Below are 18434 nucleotides of genomic sequence, written 5' to 3' on the forward strand. Positions count from 1 at the left end.
GATGCAGTAACCCTGTCTTCTCTTTCGCCATCCGGAACCACTTACAATCTGTGTGTAAAATATGTAAACTATTCTTTTTACTTATGTCTATAATTTTATCTATAGGTATGCAGTGCCATTTGTTCGTATCAGACATTTTATGAATTTCGCGGAATCTATCTGTGATGAATATTTTATAATTTCGTTTTTTATTTTTATTCCAGTGAACCGTAATCATCGATTTATTTCTGAAATATCTCTTGTTTTGTTTCAAACTATGTTTCTTTTGTATAGTATCAGCGAGGCGACTTGTTAATTCCGGGACCTGCAGTTCTATTCGTGGTATTGAATTCTTTATAGGAACAATACTTCTTTTTCTAGCCATGAATGACACGCACACTTGGGTTTCAGTATGTGCGCGCAGGTATCCAACAGCTGCATACGCAGTCGGCAAGGCGTCACAGAACAAGTGCAATTCTAATGTCTCGCTTGCACGCGCCTTTTTCATAACAGTGTCCATAGCAGTCATGCTATCTCTCTCGCTTTGATTGAGAGCACGACAATACCATCTAGGTATCAGTAATTCATTCATAATTGCATTGGCTACACTTGTAGATTCGCAGCGTAGTAAAAGTTCGTGAAGTACAGGCGTCAAAGTCGTCGTGTCCCGGCATGCACCTGTGTGCGTTATCACCCGTGGAAGAGATGCGACGATTGCAGCGGGTGTGCAGGTGTGGCGGGGGTAGCGGCTGACGGAGGCGCAGGCGACCGAACTCTGTTGCACTGACGATGTTTCAATAGCGGTAGCACACATGCTCACAGATTTTTCGTAATTATGACGTCGATCTGGACATACGCCATGGATGCACCAGCCTAGAGGTGTCAGGGTGGCGCATGGCTCATTCTGTCCCTTTATTATTACCTTTTCAGGTGAAATGAGATGGTAATTGTCCTGTCCGATTAATAATTTCGGTTTCACATTTTCACAACACAACTTATAACAGTCCATATGTTTTAAATGTTCGTAGTTTTTAAGGTTTATATTTGATAATTCTTGCACTGGTAAATTTAGTTCATTTATTTTTCTTGCACTTAAGTCAAATATCTCGTTATTAATATTTGAAATTTTACAGTTTATGATTTCACTTTGACACATCTGTTCAGAATTATTACTTAATCGAGAGATCGGTTCTTGATTTTGGTCGTCACTCATATGAATATCACCGATTTTTTTTATTTCTATTTTACTGTACTCCATAATTTGTTCATGTTGTTTCTTTCTTGATTGACCTTTATATGTACTTTCCAAAACAGCTAGGTCGGCTTGTAATTTTTTCTCGATTAATTCTTCTTGAATTTTGGCCTTCGCCTTCGCTGCTTCGTACTCTAGTTGCTTTTTACGTGCTTCCAAGGAGTTGGAACTTCTTCTGGTAGACGCCTTCTCACTTTGGATGCTTTTTTCATACTATTCCCATCCGTCATTGGTCGTTTGGCAAGGTTATCTTTTTCTGCTATTCCCTTCTTCAATATTTCTGATTGAATGTCGTGTGGCGAGGATTTCTTCATCATATTTTCTGTTTCTTGTTTCCATGCGCTTCGTGTGCGCACCGTGATATCAAAATGGCGGCGCGTGCGAGGCGGTGTATGGAACATAAGTTGAATATTTTACAGTTCCACGTGAAGATCTGGCTCGAAGACCACTTGAATCCGATACAGTTAAGCGTGGAGTGGTGAAATATTCAGTAATGAAAATCGATAGAAGTGTACAGTTGTACGTGTCGCTTGCGCATATATAGCGTGAGGATAGTGGACGCGTTCGCGTGCGGTGCGAGGGAAGTGATAACTGCTATAGGTGTCGCTATCTACGCACAAGCGGTGGGATCAATTTAATTATCAAATAAGTAGGTATACAGGTATGTAACATTAAATTTTACAGATACACCCTACAAACGAACAATATATTTTACCAGTGGAGCATCAATTTATACATATATATAGTAAAAGGTAAGTATGGATTTATATATACATTATGGTTATTTCTATATGTTTTATGTGTTTTTATTTTTATTAATATTTTAGTTTTATTTTACAGGTCCGGTTCGCAGTCGCGAGGCACGTCGGCTACAGAGCGCATCGCGCAGATCCGGGATGGCCGGTGGGGTAAGCTCCTAGAAGAGATAACGCCATGCTACACCGCGTACTGGCGCATAGCGAAATCTCTTAAAACCGACCAACAGACAAACGACATGCCCCCACTAGTCCGACCCGACAACACTATAGCCTTCTTCGACGAGGATAAGGCTGAGTGCCTAGCGTCCAATTTAGAAGCCCAATATTCCCCCAGCACGTTTCCAGTCGAAGCTGGTCATCTCGAGAAGATAGACACTGAAGTCGAACGCATCGCGTCCACCCCGCCCACCGAATCTCTCTCACCATTCACGCTCGATGAGGTCAAAACGTTAGTTAAACAACTACCCATCAAAAAATCGCCTAGACGGCATATCTAATAGACTAGTTAAAAGTCTGCCCTCCCAATTATTACTATTACTCGTCACTATTTTTAACGCACCGCTGTCCAACGCCGTATTTCCAGACAGCTGGAAAAAAGCCGTGGTCATTGGCATCCTCAAGCCCGGTAAAAACAAATCCGACCCGTCCAGTTACCGCCCTATCAGCCTCCTCAAGGCTATAGGCAAGCTATACGAAAGACTCCCCCTCGCCCGCCTAAAGGAGTTTATATACTCCAAAGGCCTGCTCATCAAGGAGCAGTTTGGCTTCCGAGCCAAACACTCGTGCGTCCATCAAGTGCACCGCATCACGGAGCACATTCACAAATACACCCTGTAATTCGCCACCAAGTCCCCCAAAGGAGGTACAGGCGTTCTATTCTTCGATGTCGCCAAAGCTTTCGATAAAGTCTGGCACAACGGCTTGATTTACAAGCTCCATCAGTTAGGTATCCCCGACAGGCTACCACTCATTATACGAGACTTCCTGTCGAATCGGTCTTATCGCTACCGTATAAACTTTTTTTTTTTTTTTGGCGGGTAGTTGCATAGTTCAGTCTATTAAAACAGCACTCTCTCAAAATTAATTAAATTTATTATTAAATTTACATATTTCTAATTAAATATTGCGTGGTGCGAAAGCCGGAACCTTTAAATTTACCGTCGATATGTCGGTTGCCATGCGGCGTTTGTAGGAAACGCCCGCTTTATGTGCACGGCGCTTGGTAACATTTTCGTCTCCGCCATCTTGTGAACACGGCGTTTTAGCGTCACTACTATCACTCATTATTGCTTCTTTGTGATCACGTCGGGGTCACCAGTGTGGTGGTTGTTGAGCTGTATGCGGTGTGCCGGCTGTTGAGTGCTGGTGTACAGCCCAGCACAACAGTTTTTTTAATTTTTTTTTTATCCTGCCGTGTATATTATATTATATATATTATTATTATATTTATTCTTAAATGTCTGATAATGATTCTTTTTGTACAGCTAATAGTTCGAATGATTCTTTTCAGTCGCTTGATGGATCGATACTTGAACCTTCTCTTTCCACCTATCTCAGCCGGGAACACCGGTCGTGAGCACCGGTCGTACCTTGAATATATGTCATATTAATGCGCAGAGCTTACCACAGCACCATGGAGATCTAATGAATACTTTTAGTACGAATACAGTCGATGTGATTATGCTACTATTCCCTCCACTTATGTGTGGCCGGGGTACGGGGTATTTACCCGCGGGGTAGTATTACTTATAAAATTATAGTTACTTCATCCATCACTGGTTGAATAATCTTATCCACGGATCCCCAAGGGTGTACTTTTATTAGGTTAGTTAAATAAATTAAACTACGGAAACCTTTCCATAGTGGTTGTTATATTATTCAATTTTTTTTTTTTCGGACTACTCTAATGCTGTTGGCCGTAGCTGGCCTTTACAGCTTCACCGGACGTTATGGGGCGAGTGCAGATGGCACTCCAAACCCGCGGAAGGACATATGGAGCGGCGGAAGACCAACTCCTGCCCGACGGATATGACTTTAGTCTGAGGGCACCGCTAGGGGTTCGAACCTCGGCTAAGGCCGTCGTAATTTCGATCCCCGTTTGAATTGGACGGGAGATCGATCGGAGGGGCGCCCGGGCGCCGGTGTGGCGCGCCCGGGCGCACGGATGCGCAAATGCGCGATATTGTGTGTTTGAGGTCGTCGCCTTCGCCGGCGAGGACGGTGTCGTGTGTGTGTAAAAGTGTGGTCGGGGTGGAACGGGTGGGCCCATGGGGAGGTTACCTGCCGTTATGGGGTCGTCGGGGTCAATGAGAACGTGCCTCGGGCGACGTTGTCGCGTATGTCGGATATTACTCCTCGGTGCGTAGTCGACTGCACTGACTATAAGCGGGTTAGGGTGGGATTGGGCAGAGTCGAAGTAGCGTCGAGACGCTTCCTTCATAAACTGCTTGATGGAGGGCAGATTAAGATCGCGGTGGAGGTCTACGCTGCGAACGAATCACGGCGCACCGGTGGCTAGACGCAGGAACCTATTCTGTATGACCTGTAGTCTGTTGATTAAACAGTAGGGTATGTGGGCGAATACGGGACTAGCGTAGGTCATGATGGGACGGATGCAAGCCTTGTATAATGTCAGCTTGTTGCGAAGCGACATTTTACTGTGCTTGTTAATAAAAGGATAGAGTCGCCATAGTATAAAGGCGGCTCGGTCGCGGACACGCTTGATGTGAGGACGAAACGTTAGTTTCCTATCTAGGGTGACGCCGAGACATTTCGTTTTCGAAACCCACGGGATGTTTTGGCCGAATAGTTCGATCGGGTGATTCATAGAGTCGAATTCCCTGCTAAAGTACACTGCTGCACTTTTTTCGGGATTGACTTCTATGCGCCACCGACGGAACCATTCGCCCAGTATGGTTACGGCTTTCTGAATGCATCTGGCTATTCTCGCACGGGACTTGGCGGATGTAAAGAGAGCCGTGTCATCGGCAAACAGCGATATTTCGACTTTTAAGTCGGAGAATTTAGGGATGTCGTTGGTGTACAACGAGTAGAGCATCGGAGAGAGGACGGCGCCCTGAGGGACGCCGGCTCGTATGGGGTGCGGGTCGCCTGTACCTCCTTTGGGGTACTTGGTGGCGAAGTACAGAGTGTTTTTGTGAATGTGCTCCGTGATGCGGTGCACTTGATGGACGCATGAGTGTTTGGCTCGGAAGCCAAACTGCTCATTGATGAGCAGGCCTTTGGAGTATATAAACTCCTTTAGGCGGGCGAGGAGGAGTCGCTCGTACAGCTTGCCTATAGCCTTGAGGAGGCTGATAGGACGATAACTGAACGGGTCGGATTTATTTTTGCCGGGCTTGGGGATGCCAATGACCACGGCTTCTTACCAGCTGTCTGTAAATATGGCGTTGGACAGCGTCGCGTTAAATATAGCGACGAGTAATAGTACGAGTTGAGAGGGCAGACTTTTAACTAGTTTATTGGATCTGTTGTCTGAGCCGGGCGATTTTTGATGGGTAGTTGTTTAACTAGCGTTTTGACCTCATCAAGCGTGACTGGTGAGCGAGATTCGGTGGGCGGGATGGACGCGATACGTTCGACTTCGGTGTCTATCTTCTCGAGATGACTTGCCTCGACTGGGAGCGTGCTGGGGGAGCATTGGGCTTCTAAGTTGGACGTTAGACACTCAGCCTAATCTTCGTCGAAGAAGGCTATAGTGTTGTCGGGTCGGACTAGCGGGGGCATGTCGTTTGTCTGTTGGTCGGTTTTGAGAGATTTCGCAATGCGCCAGTACGCGGTGTGGCATTGCGTTATCTCATCTAGGAGCTTGCTCCACCGGCCGTCCCGGATGTGCGCGATGTGCTAACGCTACACTGTAAGGCTCGCAGGCGCACCCGGTTCGGTTCGGAGGGGTACCGATCGTACGCTCTAGTGGCTGCGTTCTTATCGCTTATTAACCTCCTTACATCATCAGGGAGCTTCCAGCGATGGTCGTCCGTCGCCGGTACCTCCCTGGAGCAGTCCTTGACTGCCGACTGCAGGTGGTTAGTAAGCGAGTCGATCGCAATGAGAGTTTCCTCGGTGGACTCTATGACGTCGGGAATACGGTTGAGTATCGGTGTGTCGGTCGATTCGAGAGATTTCTCGAGTCGTTGCCAGTCTGTTATTGTTTTGGTTGGTAGTGGCGTGTCGGGCGGAGGGCCCAAAAGGAGGGTTACCGGTCGATGGTCCGAGTTAAGCTCGGCATGGACTTCTGGGGAGCTCACCCGTAGGGTTACGTTCCTCAGCAGTGCCATGTCCAGTATGTCGGGTCGGTGGTTCACGTTATGGGGATAATGAGTAGGGCGGAGCGGGGCGATTATCTCGAATTCGAGCGAGTCGGCTAGTCTGTCTAGTTTGTGGCCGTTTGTCGTGGACACGTGGCAGTTCCAGCGGGTGTGTTTACAATTCAAATCGTCAGCCAGAATGGTGGCGCTGTTGATATCTAGGAGGGCGCGTAGGTCACTTTCCAGCAGTAGTTTGCCGGGAGGCTGATATACGGATGCCACGGCGAGCGGTCGGTGGCCGGTCATGCCGAGAAGACAGACGGAGGCCTCCATATGAGTGAGAGCGGTATACAATGTAGGGACCGTTTATAGTATATGAGCGTACCGCCGCCTCTACAGGCGGTGCGGTCGTTCCTAACTAAGTTGTAATTGGCGATTCTAGGATCGCGGACTGAACGTTTCAGTAGGGTCTCCTGCACGAGGAGAATATCGACTTGGTGGTCAGTGAGAAAGGAGGCGATTTCCTCCTTTTGTTTTTTTAATCCGAACGCGTTAAAAAACGCTATTCGAACGGACCGAGGCTTTTCTCTCTGAGCTCGAGTACCCATAATTACAGGTTAAAATTGAGGATGGCGGTAAGTACGCCGATGAGCTCGCAGACGGCTGTGAGCCTATTTTGGGGCGACTCCTTATACAGGCGGAGCTTGGAGGCCAGAAGGGCAATCTCGTTAGGGTCGATGGTGCTGGCTAAGCGAGCGACCAATGCGAAGTCCTGCGCGAGGGAGCTGCCGTTGGCCTTGGGGGCCGCGGGCAGGGTTTTGGGGACGGGTTTGTTGGGCATGGGCGGGGGCGATGGGCGGGCGGGGCCGACTGGGCGGGCGGGGCTTCATGGGCGGGCAGGTTGGGTGCTACCTGGTTTATAATTGCCGGGGGTTTAATCCAGGCATTGTTAGCAGGCAGAGGGGCGGGTAGGAGTGGCTCGGGTTGTGTTTGAGCCTTGGCGGGGGCACGTGCCGGAGCACGGTTGCCCTGGGTGTGGGTGGCCTTCTTTTTGGCGGGACGCGGGGCGCGCGAGCAACCGCGGTAAGGCACACAGTCTGTGAGGCAGAGGATGCAACTGGAGGGTGTGAGGGTATTGGGCCTACGGCCGCAATCTGAGGTGGCGTGATCGCCTAGGCACTTAACGCACCGTGGGCGAGCGATGCGTATTACGGGCAGAGTGCCCGTAATTCTGAGAACGGTAACATTGTCCGGGGTAGGTACGCTTGCGAGGCGCCTCTACGGATAGAGAGGATAGTTGGCAAACGCTCTTTATGTCAAAGATCGATTTGCCTTCGGGAGATAAGTCCAATATGACTAGCACAAGGTCGATAGCGGCCTTGTTGCGAGAGCGCGACTGATACATACGATGTACCTCGTGCGCTGGGTAATTTTGGGACTGAAGGTCCTCAAGGATGGAGTCTGTAGAGAGCTCCTTGGGTAAGCCGCGTATTACAACGCGGAGCTTTTTCTCTTCCTCAAGAGCATTGGTATGATAACCTATGTTTTTCTCTCGAAGGAAGGTAGTAAGACGACGATGGTCGTCAGATGATGGGACTGTGACTTTGATCCCTAACGCGGTAGCCTTTGCATGGCTGAAGTTGATGTGCTTGTTTTTCAGCATATTGGATACGGTGTTCCAGGCACTTTTGTCCTGGATGATGACGGGGGGCGGGGCTTTGGTCTCGGGGTGCGACTTGCGTGCACTCGGACCGGGGGCGGTTTTAGCGGTGCCGTCATGGGCGCGCTTTGTTTTGGCTGGCTGGGAGCCCTGGGCCTTCTTGGCACGCTTGTTGCCAACAAGAATAAAATCGTCCTCGTCTGAGGAGACCGGGGGGATGGGAGAGGGGACGTCGCCGTCGCGGATGGCGTCGAGCTCCATACTAGGAGCGTCAAGCTCCGCGACGGAGTCGTCCTGCTCCATGGACGGAGAGGCGGGTTCGGCCTGGTCGGCTTGGGTTGGGGGAAGCGGCGGGAGCCGTTGGGAGTCGTCCTCGAATTCGTCAGTGTCAGTCTGAGTCATTGGGGACGCGGGGGGCGAGCTGTACACTACTTGTTCGGGGGCAGCCTTATAGGCCATAAATGAGTCTAAAGAAAGAAAGAAAGAAAGAAAGAAAGAAAGAAAGAAAGAAAAACATTTATTGTCAACCATTTTTACATATACATTTGACAATTATACACTTTACACACATATATATATATATATATATACAGCCTTGGCCAGAAGTATTAGGCACCCTACATTTTACTAAAAATAATAATTAAAAACAACTTATACTTTTTGAATTGATTTATTACCATTAAATTACACAAAAAAGAATAAAAAAAACTTAAAATCTAGTCGGTTCTTCTTTGGATTTCATTACTGCACTAATTCTAGCTGGCATGCTGCGTACAAGCATAGTGCAATCCTCCCTTATAATGGCATGCCATTCTTGTACTAACCCATTTTTAATGCCGTTTTCGATGTAGTACTATGCTCTTTAATCATGCGCTTCAAAATGCTCCAAAGATGCTCAATTGGGTTCAAATCTGGGGGCTGTACTGGCCCATGTAACAATACAATGTTGTTTTCGGTAAACCAATATATCAAAGTGACAAGGTACATTGTTTAGCTAGAATATAACTCCGTCTAAGTTGGTATCGCCGAAAATACTCGTTTGCGAAGGTATAAGCGCAGTTTCAAGCACTTTTATGTACTTTTCGCTGTTCTTATGACCTTCACAAACAAACATTTCGTCAACCCCTTGAGCATCCATGCAGCCCCAGATCATTACGCTGCCTCCTCCGTGCTTTACCGTAGGTACAACGCAATCTGAATGGTATTCTTCGCCCACACGTCGCTTCACGAAGGTCACACCTGGCGTTCCAAATATCTGTTGAAAAATGAAAATAAAAAGTTTTTTTAAACTACCCTAACTTTTATTATTTCAGTAAAATAAATAGCTGACAATGATTATTAATAACAAAAGCAGTAAAATTTACTTACTTCAAAGTTAGATTCGTCAGACCACACCACATTGGCCCAATCTTCCTCACTAAAATGTCAATGCCGTAGAGCCAATTCAAGCCGTTTTCTTTTGTTAGCTTCTGAAAGCCAGAGCTTCTTCCTGGCTTTGTATCCTTTTAAGCCCGTTTCTTGAAGTCGTCTTCTGGTGGTCCGAGCACTTATTGGCTTTCCAGCCTCTTCGGACAAAGCAGCAGCAAGGTTTGATGATGTTTTCTTCCGATCTTTCATAGATTCGCGTATTAATTTTCTATCCTCATGCTTCGAAGTCACACGTTTTCTGCCTGTTTTTGGATTATTAGCATGACTGCCAGCCTGAGCAAACCGTTTGATGGCAAATTGCACGGCGAAACGCGAACATTTCACTAACTTAGTATATTCTTTTTGCGACTTCCCCTGTTCATGGAGAAGTTATATTTTTTACTAGATTTTAACTAATTTCACTTATTTTCAGTATTTTTAAGTAAATTGGGCGTCAATTTAATCAATGAGTTAGATATAAAAACTTGTTTACTAATTAGAGTCTTGAATACAAGTAACCAAACATTAACTAATAATAATGCAAAAAATTGAATCCTTTCTTTTCAGTCACCAGGTGTTTTATGTACCATCAAAAATAGAGTTTTGCTTTTCTAGGAAGGTATTTGTGACCCCGGTATGCCATCTAAGATAAGCATTTATTCATTGTTCAATTGGTAAACATGAATTGTGCATTTTTCTGGGGTGCCTAATACTTTTGGCCAAGGCTGTATATATATATATATATATATATACATACACATATGCACACCCACACTCATATACATATATACATACATACATACACACTTAGAACAATTACAATAATTTATCTTATATTATTTCTAAATATGGTTGGCAACATGGCTGACACTCAGCATATGCCGTGATAGCTAACTGTCACGGCGCTGGTATTCTGTGCCTGCCATTAGTGACAACACGTACAGCTCGATGTCAGTTATTTTGACCTTTGACATCTGTCAGATGTCATTATTGTTACTGACAGCAAAATTTTTACACGTGTTCGAGACCTGCCACGTACACAATTACAATTTTAAAATTAGTATTAAGGAACAGAAAAAAACTACAGTTACTAAAATACTACAAGCACAACAAGAAAAAACACAACTCAGAGGGATTATTCTCCGCTACATCAAGCCACCATCCACCGCCGTGCCCATCGTGCAGATTCAAAAGGTAATTTAATTTAATTAGACAATTTTTGACTATTAATGAGATATTCTCTAAGACATTTACTAAAACTATATTTTGTGGTTTTAGCACGTAATGGAGGCGGAATATTATTCCAGCAAGACGTAGCGGAGTATCTGAAAGAGCCCCTGAAAGACGCAGTTCTATGTTTTTGAGTAGTAAGCAGATGAGAGGAGGCCCTTGTGCGATAGTTATGACTATCACGAGACCACGACAACTTTTCAACAAGATATGAAGGTTCATTTGTTTTAATGATTCCAAATAAGAGAGTAGCAAAATGTAACTGTCTTCTAAAATTCATCTTCAACATATTTCCTTTGTTGAGATAAGGTGTGACATGTGCACGTGGAGGAACATGATAACAAAAACGTGCGCAAGCATTCTGTACACAAGGTCCAAATGTTGCATCTGCATAATTCAACTTTGATAATACAAGAGACTCACACAACTTTATCCTCTATTCCACCGAAAGATATTGTCTAATTTGGTATAAAAGCTTAAGTCGATAAAAACTATTCCTGGTGGCCTCAATTATATGTTTCTCAAAATTCATGTTAGAATCAAAGAGAACTCCTAGATTCCTTGCCTCCGTTACTCTTTCAATAGATTTCCCATTTATAGAAACAGGCAATGTCATACGTTCTATAATACCATTCACCTGTTTCTTTGTACCAAGAATTATATATTTTGATTTGGTTGGATTAAGCACCAGGCAGTTCTTATTTGACCACAGACTAACTCTCTCTAGATCTTCATTTCATTTTCTAATACTGCCTAGTGTATTCTTCGGGTGACAATCAATATACAATTGTAGATCATCTGCGTAAAGATGATATTTGCAATGCTGCATGCAATCAATGATATCAGCACTGTACAGAATAAAAAGAATTGGACCAAGAATTGATCCTTGAGGCACTCCTCTGTGTACTGATCTAGGTGCTGAATAATTTCTTGATCCACAATTTGATTGAATCTCCACTATCTGCATTCGTCCAGTGAGATAACTATGGAACCAGGAGACTGCGCAAGAGTCAAATCCATAGTATGACAGTTTTGACAGCAACAATAATGAATTTATTGTTTCGAAAGCGCGAGAAAAATCTAACAAAGCCAAGACTGTCCCCCTACCCTGATCCTGCTCATTTATTGTATTGTCAATAACATCAAGTAAAGCGGTAGTGGTGCTGTGTGACTTACGGAAACCTGACTGAAATTTTGGGAGTATATTTTCTTTATCTAAATAAGTAGTAAGTTGTCGACTTATAGCCCTTTCCAATAACTTGGAAATACAAGGGAGAATATTTATTGGACGAAGATCCTTATATTCAGTTGGATTTGAAGATTTCGGTATTGGTTTTATTAGAGAACACTTCCATAAGTCTGGGAAGATGCCTGAGGTAATTGATTTATTTACTATAGTAGTTATGACACTAAGTGTATATGGTAAAGTGAGCTTGATCATGTCAAGTGAAATAAGATCAGTACCCTGAGCATTGGTATTAAGTGTCCTAATAATATTTATGATATCCTGTTCTGAAACCGTGCTAAACTGAAATACAGATTTACTAAATCGGTTGAATTCATAATATGTAAGTTCAGACAATTCAACAGAATCTCTACCCGGTAAATTCAGGAAATGGCTGTTTAAGGCATCTGGGTTGTCAAATGACTCAGGAATACAGTCCCCACGCATTTTCTTTGGGAGAACAGATGTTTTAAGGTTGGACCATAACTTTTTAGGATTATGAATGTGATTGTTAATGTATTTGTTATAATAGGCAAATTTCTCTGAAACAATGGCTGCTTTTACTACGGCTTTCATGTCTTTATAAAAAAGTTTATGCATTTCTAATTTTGTTTTTTTATACCTTTTATGGCTGTCGTCTCTGATCTTCATCATTTGTTTCAGTGTGTCTGTCAACCATGGAGGAGAAGGATGCTTAATTGTCAGTGTTTTCACTGGAGTATGGAGATCAAATAATCCAAGCATAAAATTATTGAAGGCTACAACCATTTCATTAACATCAGCTAGTCCCTCTATATACTTCCAATCTATGCTGTTGCAATCTTTATTGAATTTTTCTATTATTATATTCTTTAGAGGTCTGTATGTAGTACAGTATGGTACCGGTTTAACTCTGTTTAAAGATAGCTCCGCTGATATCAATGCATGAGCACCCAATTCAGGTATATAATTAACTGTCACCTTTTTAATTGTAGGAGTATCAGAACAAATTACGTCAATCAATGTTTCACTGTGGTCTGTGAAATGTGTTGGTTCATTTACATATTGATTAAGAGATGTGCACTGAAGAAAATTTTGAAAAAGCCTTACTTTGTTGTCATTGTTTATGGTTGGTCTATATTGGACCGCAGTTATAGTTATGTGTGTTTCTGCCGGCCGGCCACCGTTTGTGTACATTACAATCAGTCGCCAAAATACAACCGAGAAGACACAACGTCGTTTCATTTAAATTTAAGTACAAAATTTCCACTTCTCCCAAAGCAAACAGAAAGCAGCTTTAACACAATCAACATATGGTCGAAATCGAGCCGGATTGCAATTGCATTGTTTACCTCCGTTGAGAACAAAAGACCCACTGTAACTCGGGTCTCAAGACAAAAGGAGTTCGAGAAACATCTAATTTTTGTGAGTTATAATGAATAATAGAATTACAACGTTTTAAAACTTGAACATTATAAACATATTCAAGCTGTTTACTGCTGTTGGGAGTGAGCAGCAATACAAAGTGGATTTTAGAAGATTTGAAGTGTTTACGAAACGTCGTTTTAAACAAGATGTCCGTTGTTGAACAATACATGACAGTAATAGAAGACACAGCAAGCTTATTACAAAGAGCACAAATCAATTTAAAGAAGTGTCCAAAGCAACGATTAACACAAGGGTACATAGAAACTAGATTAAAATGCATAGAAGAATATTGGAACACTTTCAAAGAAGCTAATCAAAATCTATGCAAATCTACACCTCGAGATAAACGTGCCGACATACCTTACTTTGTCAATGAAGATTATTTTATTATAGAAGACCTGTATTTGTGTTTAGAAGCGGACCTGAAAGATATGTTACGTGGTATGCAGACTCGAAGCAAAGAGCAACAATCGACTTCATATAGCAATGTAAACGTTGAAGAAAGGACTTCACAAGTGAAATTACCCAGAATTGAAATCCCCTTATTCCAAGGGAAATATGAGGCCTGGGCTACATATCATGATTTGTTCACATCATTGGTGCATAATAACACATCACTTAGTAAAGTGCAAAAGTTACATTATCTGAAGACCAGTACTGCCGGAGAAGCAGCTTACCTGTTGAAACACATACAAGTTACAGATAACAATTACAATCAAGCATGGGATATTCTCAAAAACAGGTATGGAAACAGGCGTATGATACTTGCCTCCATTTTAAAGCGATTGTTTGGCCAGAAAAAGATATCTACACAGTCAGCCTACAATATAAGATCATTACTAGATACCACTTCAGAATGTATTAATAATTTACATAATTTATCTATACCTACGGACTCTTGGGATCCAGTAATTATATATTTGGTGGTGCAAAAATTGGACTTGGAGTCACATAAGGAGTGGGAAGAGTATGCATACAAAGAAAACTCAGAAGATTTACCTTCGTGGACGGAGCTGAAGAAGTTTCTGGAATCTAAATTTCGTACATTGGAGCTTGTTAATCCCTATACATCATCATCAATAAAAGAAAGGCCAGTAGCTACTAAGGAACGAACTTTTCATGCTACAACTACTGAAAAAACGTGTTTCATGTGCAAAGAGAATCATACACTGTGTCATTGTAAAGAATTTGCAAAAATGGATCCTCAACAAAGAAGTCACTACGTGAAGACCAATAATTTATGTTATAATTGTTTATTGCCCGGACATACAGTATTTAAATGTCGAATAGCCATGACATGTCGCATATGTCATAGGCGCCATCACTCTCTACTGCATGAAGATAAGAATAACAACGCTAACACGTCGGGTCACCTGGAGAAGTCATTACAACCTAACGTGTCAGCGCATTTTAGAGTAGAGGAGCGAGATTACAATACAGTGATTGCGTCGAATTATAGCAGTAATTGCGGGAAGGAGACAGCCTTTTTAGCAACCGCAATGGTGACAGTGAAGAATAAAAAAGGACATACTGTTGTATTAAGGGCATTAATTGATCAAGGGTCTGAACAGAGTTTTATAAGTGAAAAGGCGGCTCAATTATTACAATTAGAGAGAACACCAATTAAGGCAACTGTGGTTGGAATGGGATCTATGAAGTCACAATTAAAGCAAGTGGTGCAGGTTCAGGTTTCATCTAAATGGGACAACAATAGCAGTCATCATATATCAGCATATGTGATGTCAAAACAACTGACCACCAAAATACCACAGAGGGTTGTCACTGGACATAAGTGGCAACATGTACAAGGACTTATCTTAGCCGATCCAATATACTACAAACCTGGGGTAATTGATTTGCTTCTGGGTGTGAAGGTTTATTCAAAAATAATAGAAAATCAATTAATCAAAGGGCCACCAGGGACTCCAAGTGCACAAAAAACATCCCTGGGCTGGATCCTATTTGGAGAGATAAATACAGCACCGAGCAATGAACCGCTCGTTGTAATGCATGCTCAAGTAGATGTAGAAGAAAACATAAAAATTCGGAATGGAAACACAGAAAATACAGTAAGAGAACGTAACAAAAATCCAAAATTCAAAGAGAAATGTACAACATTTATGGAACATGCACTTCAAAATGAGATTAATATTAAAAAATGTACAGGATGTTCTTATTTACCAAAGCATATGAAGACAATCGGAGTATCCTGTAGAGAGAAAAAGCAAAGCGTAAAATATAAAAACAGATTTATAAACTAGAAAATAACTAAAACAAACAAATTAGAAGATACAAGAAATAAAAACTTCACGAAGCAAATACATTATATTGAGAAATTAACCGAAGAAATAGACTACTACTAAAGAATACAGAAAAAGTGAAAAGGAAGTGTAGATTAAAATCACTAAACCCATACCTGGACAAGAATGATATTCCCAGGGTGGGCGGAAAGTTAAAACATGCAGAAATAAGTCATGATCAAACATTGTACAGTGTAGTTTTAAGTTACATTTGTAAAAAGAACTTACAGTCCTTTTGGTGGGCGGTATGGTTGGTCTATATTGGACCGCAGTTATAGTTATGTGTTTCTGCCGGCCGGCCACCGTTTGTGTACATTACAATCAGTCGCCAAAATACAACCGTCAAGACACAACGTCGTTTCATTTAAATTTAAGTACAAAATTTCCACTTCTCCCAAAGCAAACAGAAAGCAGCTTTAACACAATCAACAGTTTAACAAATTTATATTAAAATCTCCCAACAGAAACAAATGGTCAAATCCAGTAAATGCAGTTATGGACTCTGTCAGTGCATCCAGAAAAAGATTGATGTCTTGCCATGGTGGACGGTATGCAGTGCCAATAATGACTGTGGCCGTATTTATTTTAAAACAAATCCACAACTGCTCGACATTCCCATCATCCGGGTGGGGACACACCCTGGCACCTACGTTATTTCGTATATAAAATCCTACCCCCCACCACGTCCTCCTCGCACTGCGCACAGTGGGAACTTTGACTCATTTTCATCTCATAAATCTATAACTTCTGTATTAATAAAGATATATACATGATTTTTTTTCCTGATAATCTTAAATATATATACTTTTAAATAATGTATGCTTTGTGAGTAAAAAATATTTCTAATAGTTATAAAAAATGTAGGAATACAAGAAATATAGAATTTGTAGACTTACATTTATGTCCTAAGAAGTTTATACAGAAATAAGTAAAAGTATCTACGTAAAAAACAAAAATTTTTATAAAGATGGCTTACAAGTCACTCAAGAGCTCCTTTGCTTCATCAAAAAGTACTAAATATTTTTAATTGGAAGGTTTTCTTAAACTTGTTATATATGGGTCAGAGGTACATAAAAATGCGTGTAGAACATCTTTGTTAGAGGCTACTCTCGAACATTGTCTTGCATGATGAAGCCTGAACTGTTTATAGTCTTTGTTCCATGACTCTTGAGCATCTTCTGAAAGTTGCCCGAGAGGCAAGACAGAAAAGTGACGTGTCACACGTTCACATTTCATTTCATAACATAAAACAGTTTTATTAATTCCTCATCTATACCAGTGATTTTTAATGTACAATGATAATATTGGAAAAATCTTCTGACTGTATTCATCATCATTAGTGTTGCTATCAAACAACTCCTCATATTTTTATACTGTGCCTTGTTCAGAAGCAATTTTATGAAAATGTTAAGAGCTAAATGTTTTGAATATGCTGTTATATGTGCCGGTTCATTAATAAGATTACTCATTAAGATTGCTCATTTCATTCTAGTTTTCTGCCGGCAATGCTCGTAAAATATCAACGATGAAACCCTTAAACCCTGTACATATGAGTTCAGTATGAAGTCCACAGGTATCAAGCAATCACTTGTTTTTCCGTTTCTTTGTCCGAACTGTCTTCGTACGTTTTAGAAGGTCTGCCTCTTTTCTCTGTCGAAGTAGGAGGTTCAGGTTCGCATGTAGTTTTTTCTAGATTTACAGTGAAAATACCATCCTATCAATTGCTATTTTATTTAAAAACTGTTCTTTCTTTCGACCACATTTCGTATAGCGTTGACGAAACTGAGTTATGAAGAACTTCTGAATACTTGCGATAATTTTTGCTATATTCGCATCTGGAGATTCGGTAAAATTATTTCGTATATAGTTTGAGATAGAATCAACATAATTTGTATCACTTTAAATCAATAAGAGACTTAAGTCGCGTCTGGTACACGAGAATTCACTCATTGGGGCGAGATGAGTAATTAACAATTGTTTAGTAATGACAAATGCTTATGAAGAACTGTAATATTTCATATGCAAATACATACACTATTTTATACTTACTAATGATCATATACGTGTACAAAATTAATTGATAAAAAATATTTATCATTATGCGGTATAGAATAGGTCTGTATGGGAATGGGAACTATATACTGTGTGAAATAGTTGATAAAAGTAAGGCAAAAGATAAAATATAAAGTAATAATTGAGCAAAAAGTATTTTTTTGAGTATTCAGACAGAGAATCTCAAATAAAGAAGAAAATCTTAATATACGTACTTAGAAAAAACAAATCTCACCATGATATTATACTCGATTTAAATATTTTACGCAGTGAAACTGCAAAAAAAAATGTTATGCCATCAAATTAAATTATATTTCCTAATAAATAAAACCAAATTTAGAACTTCGGCAAGCTTCGGCAACTGTCAAATCTCCAAGTGAAAGTCTGAGAAAAGAAAATAGTACATATAACGATACATGGATTTTTAGTTAAATAATATTCGACTAAACTAAATATATTTTTATTTTATAGTAAAGTACACATTCTAAGCATTCTAAAATGGTATCACACTATATGACTTGATATTGTTTTGATACTATAAACTTATACTAAACAAATTTAAGTTACAAAATTATTTTTGTATTTTTTTCATTCCTTGACTTTAGAGGCTCTATTCTATGAAGTATGAATAGTCAGAGATTTGAATCATATTTATAATGATAGAGTAACTCTTTGGCTATAAGTTGAGGTATTATACATGCACATCCACGGAGTTTTAGAAAAAGTATTTATGAGATGGCTTTCTTAGGCGAGTTCCCACTGTGCTGCGTCGGGTCGCGGGGCATGGCGCAAGCGATAATCTCGTAGCAACGGCGCACGGGCCTCCTCCCCTCCCTAATCCACGTCTCATTTATTGCCACAATATCTATAGAATATCGGCCCATGGCGGCTACAAA

The 18434-nt window shown here is 41.4% G+C and overlaps 1 protein-coding gene across 1 annotated transcript; it reads left to right on the top strand.

The window, feature by feature from the left end:
- Positions 1-13332: 13332 nt before the first annotated feature.
- Positions 13333-17050, top strand: LOC131855518 (uncharacterized). The gene is made up of 3 exons (XM_059206794.1): positions 13333-15417; positions 15951-16034; positions 16979-17050. Exons 1-3 carry the CDS (start codon positions 13333-13335, stop codon positions 17048-17050), a joined length of 2241 nt encoding a protein of 746 aa, XP_059062777.1.
- Positions 17051-18434: the final 1384 nt, after the last annotated feature.

Source organism: Achroia grisella, unplaced genomic scaffold, assembly GCF_030625045.1.
Source record: "Achroia grisella isolate CSIRO2021 unplaced genomic scaffold, CSIRO_AGI_Agris_v1 utg1455, whole genome shotgun sequence".
Lineage (NCBI taxonomy): Eukaryota > Metazoa > Arthropoda > Insecta > Lepidoptera > Pyralidae > Achroia > Achroia grisella.

Bases quoted from the DNA above. Each gene is read 5' to 3' on its own strand.
- LOC131855518 (XM_059206794.1), top strand. From the start codon at position 13,333: ATGTCCGTTGTTGAACAATACATGACAGTAATAGAAGACACAGCAAGC. The intron at 15,418-15,950 runs GTAAAATATAAA...ATCTCCCAACAG, and splicing joins GTAGAGAGAAAAAGCAAAGC to AAACAAATGGTCAAATCCAG. The intron at 16,035-16,978 runs GTATGCAGTGCC...ATTTCATTCTAG, and splicing joins ATGTCTTGCCATGGTGGACG to TTTTCTGCCGGCAATGCTCG.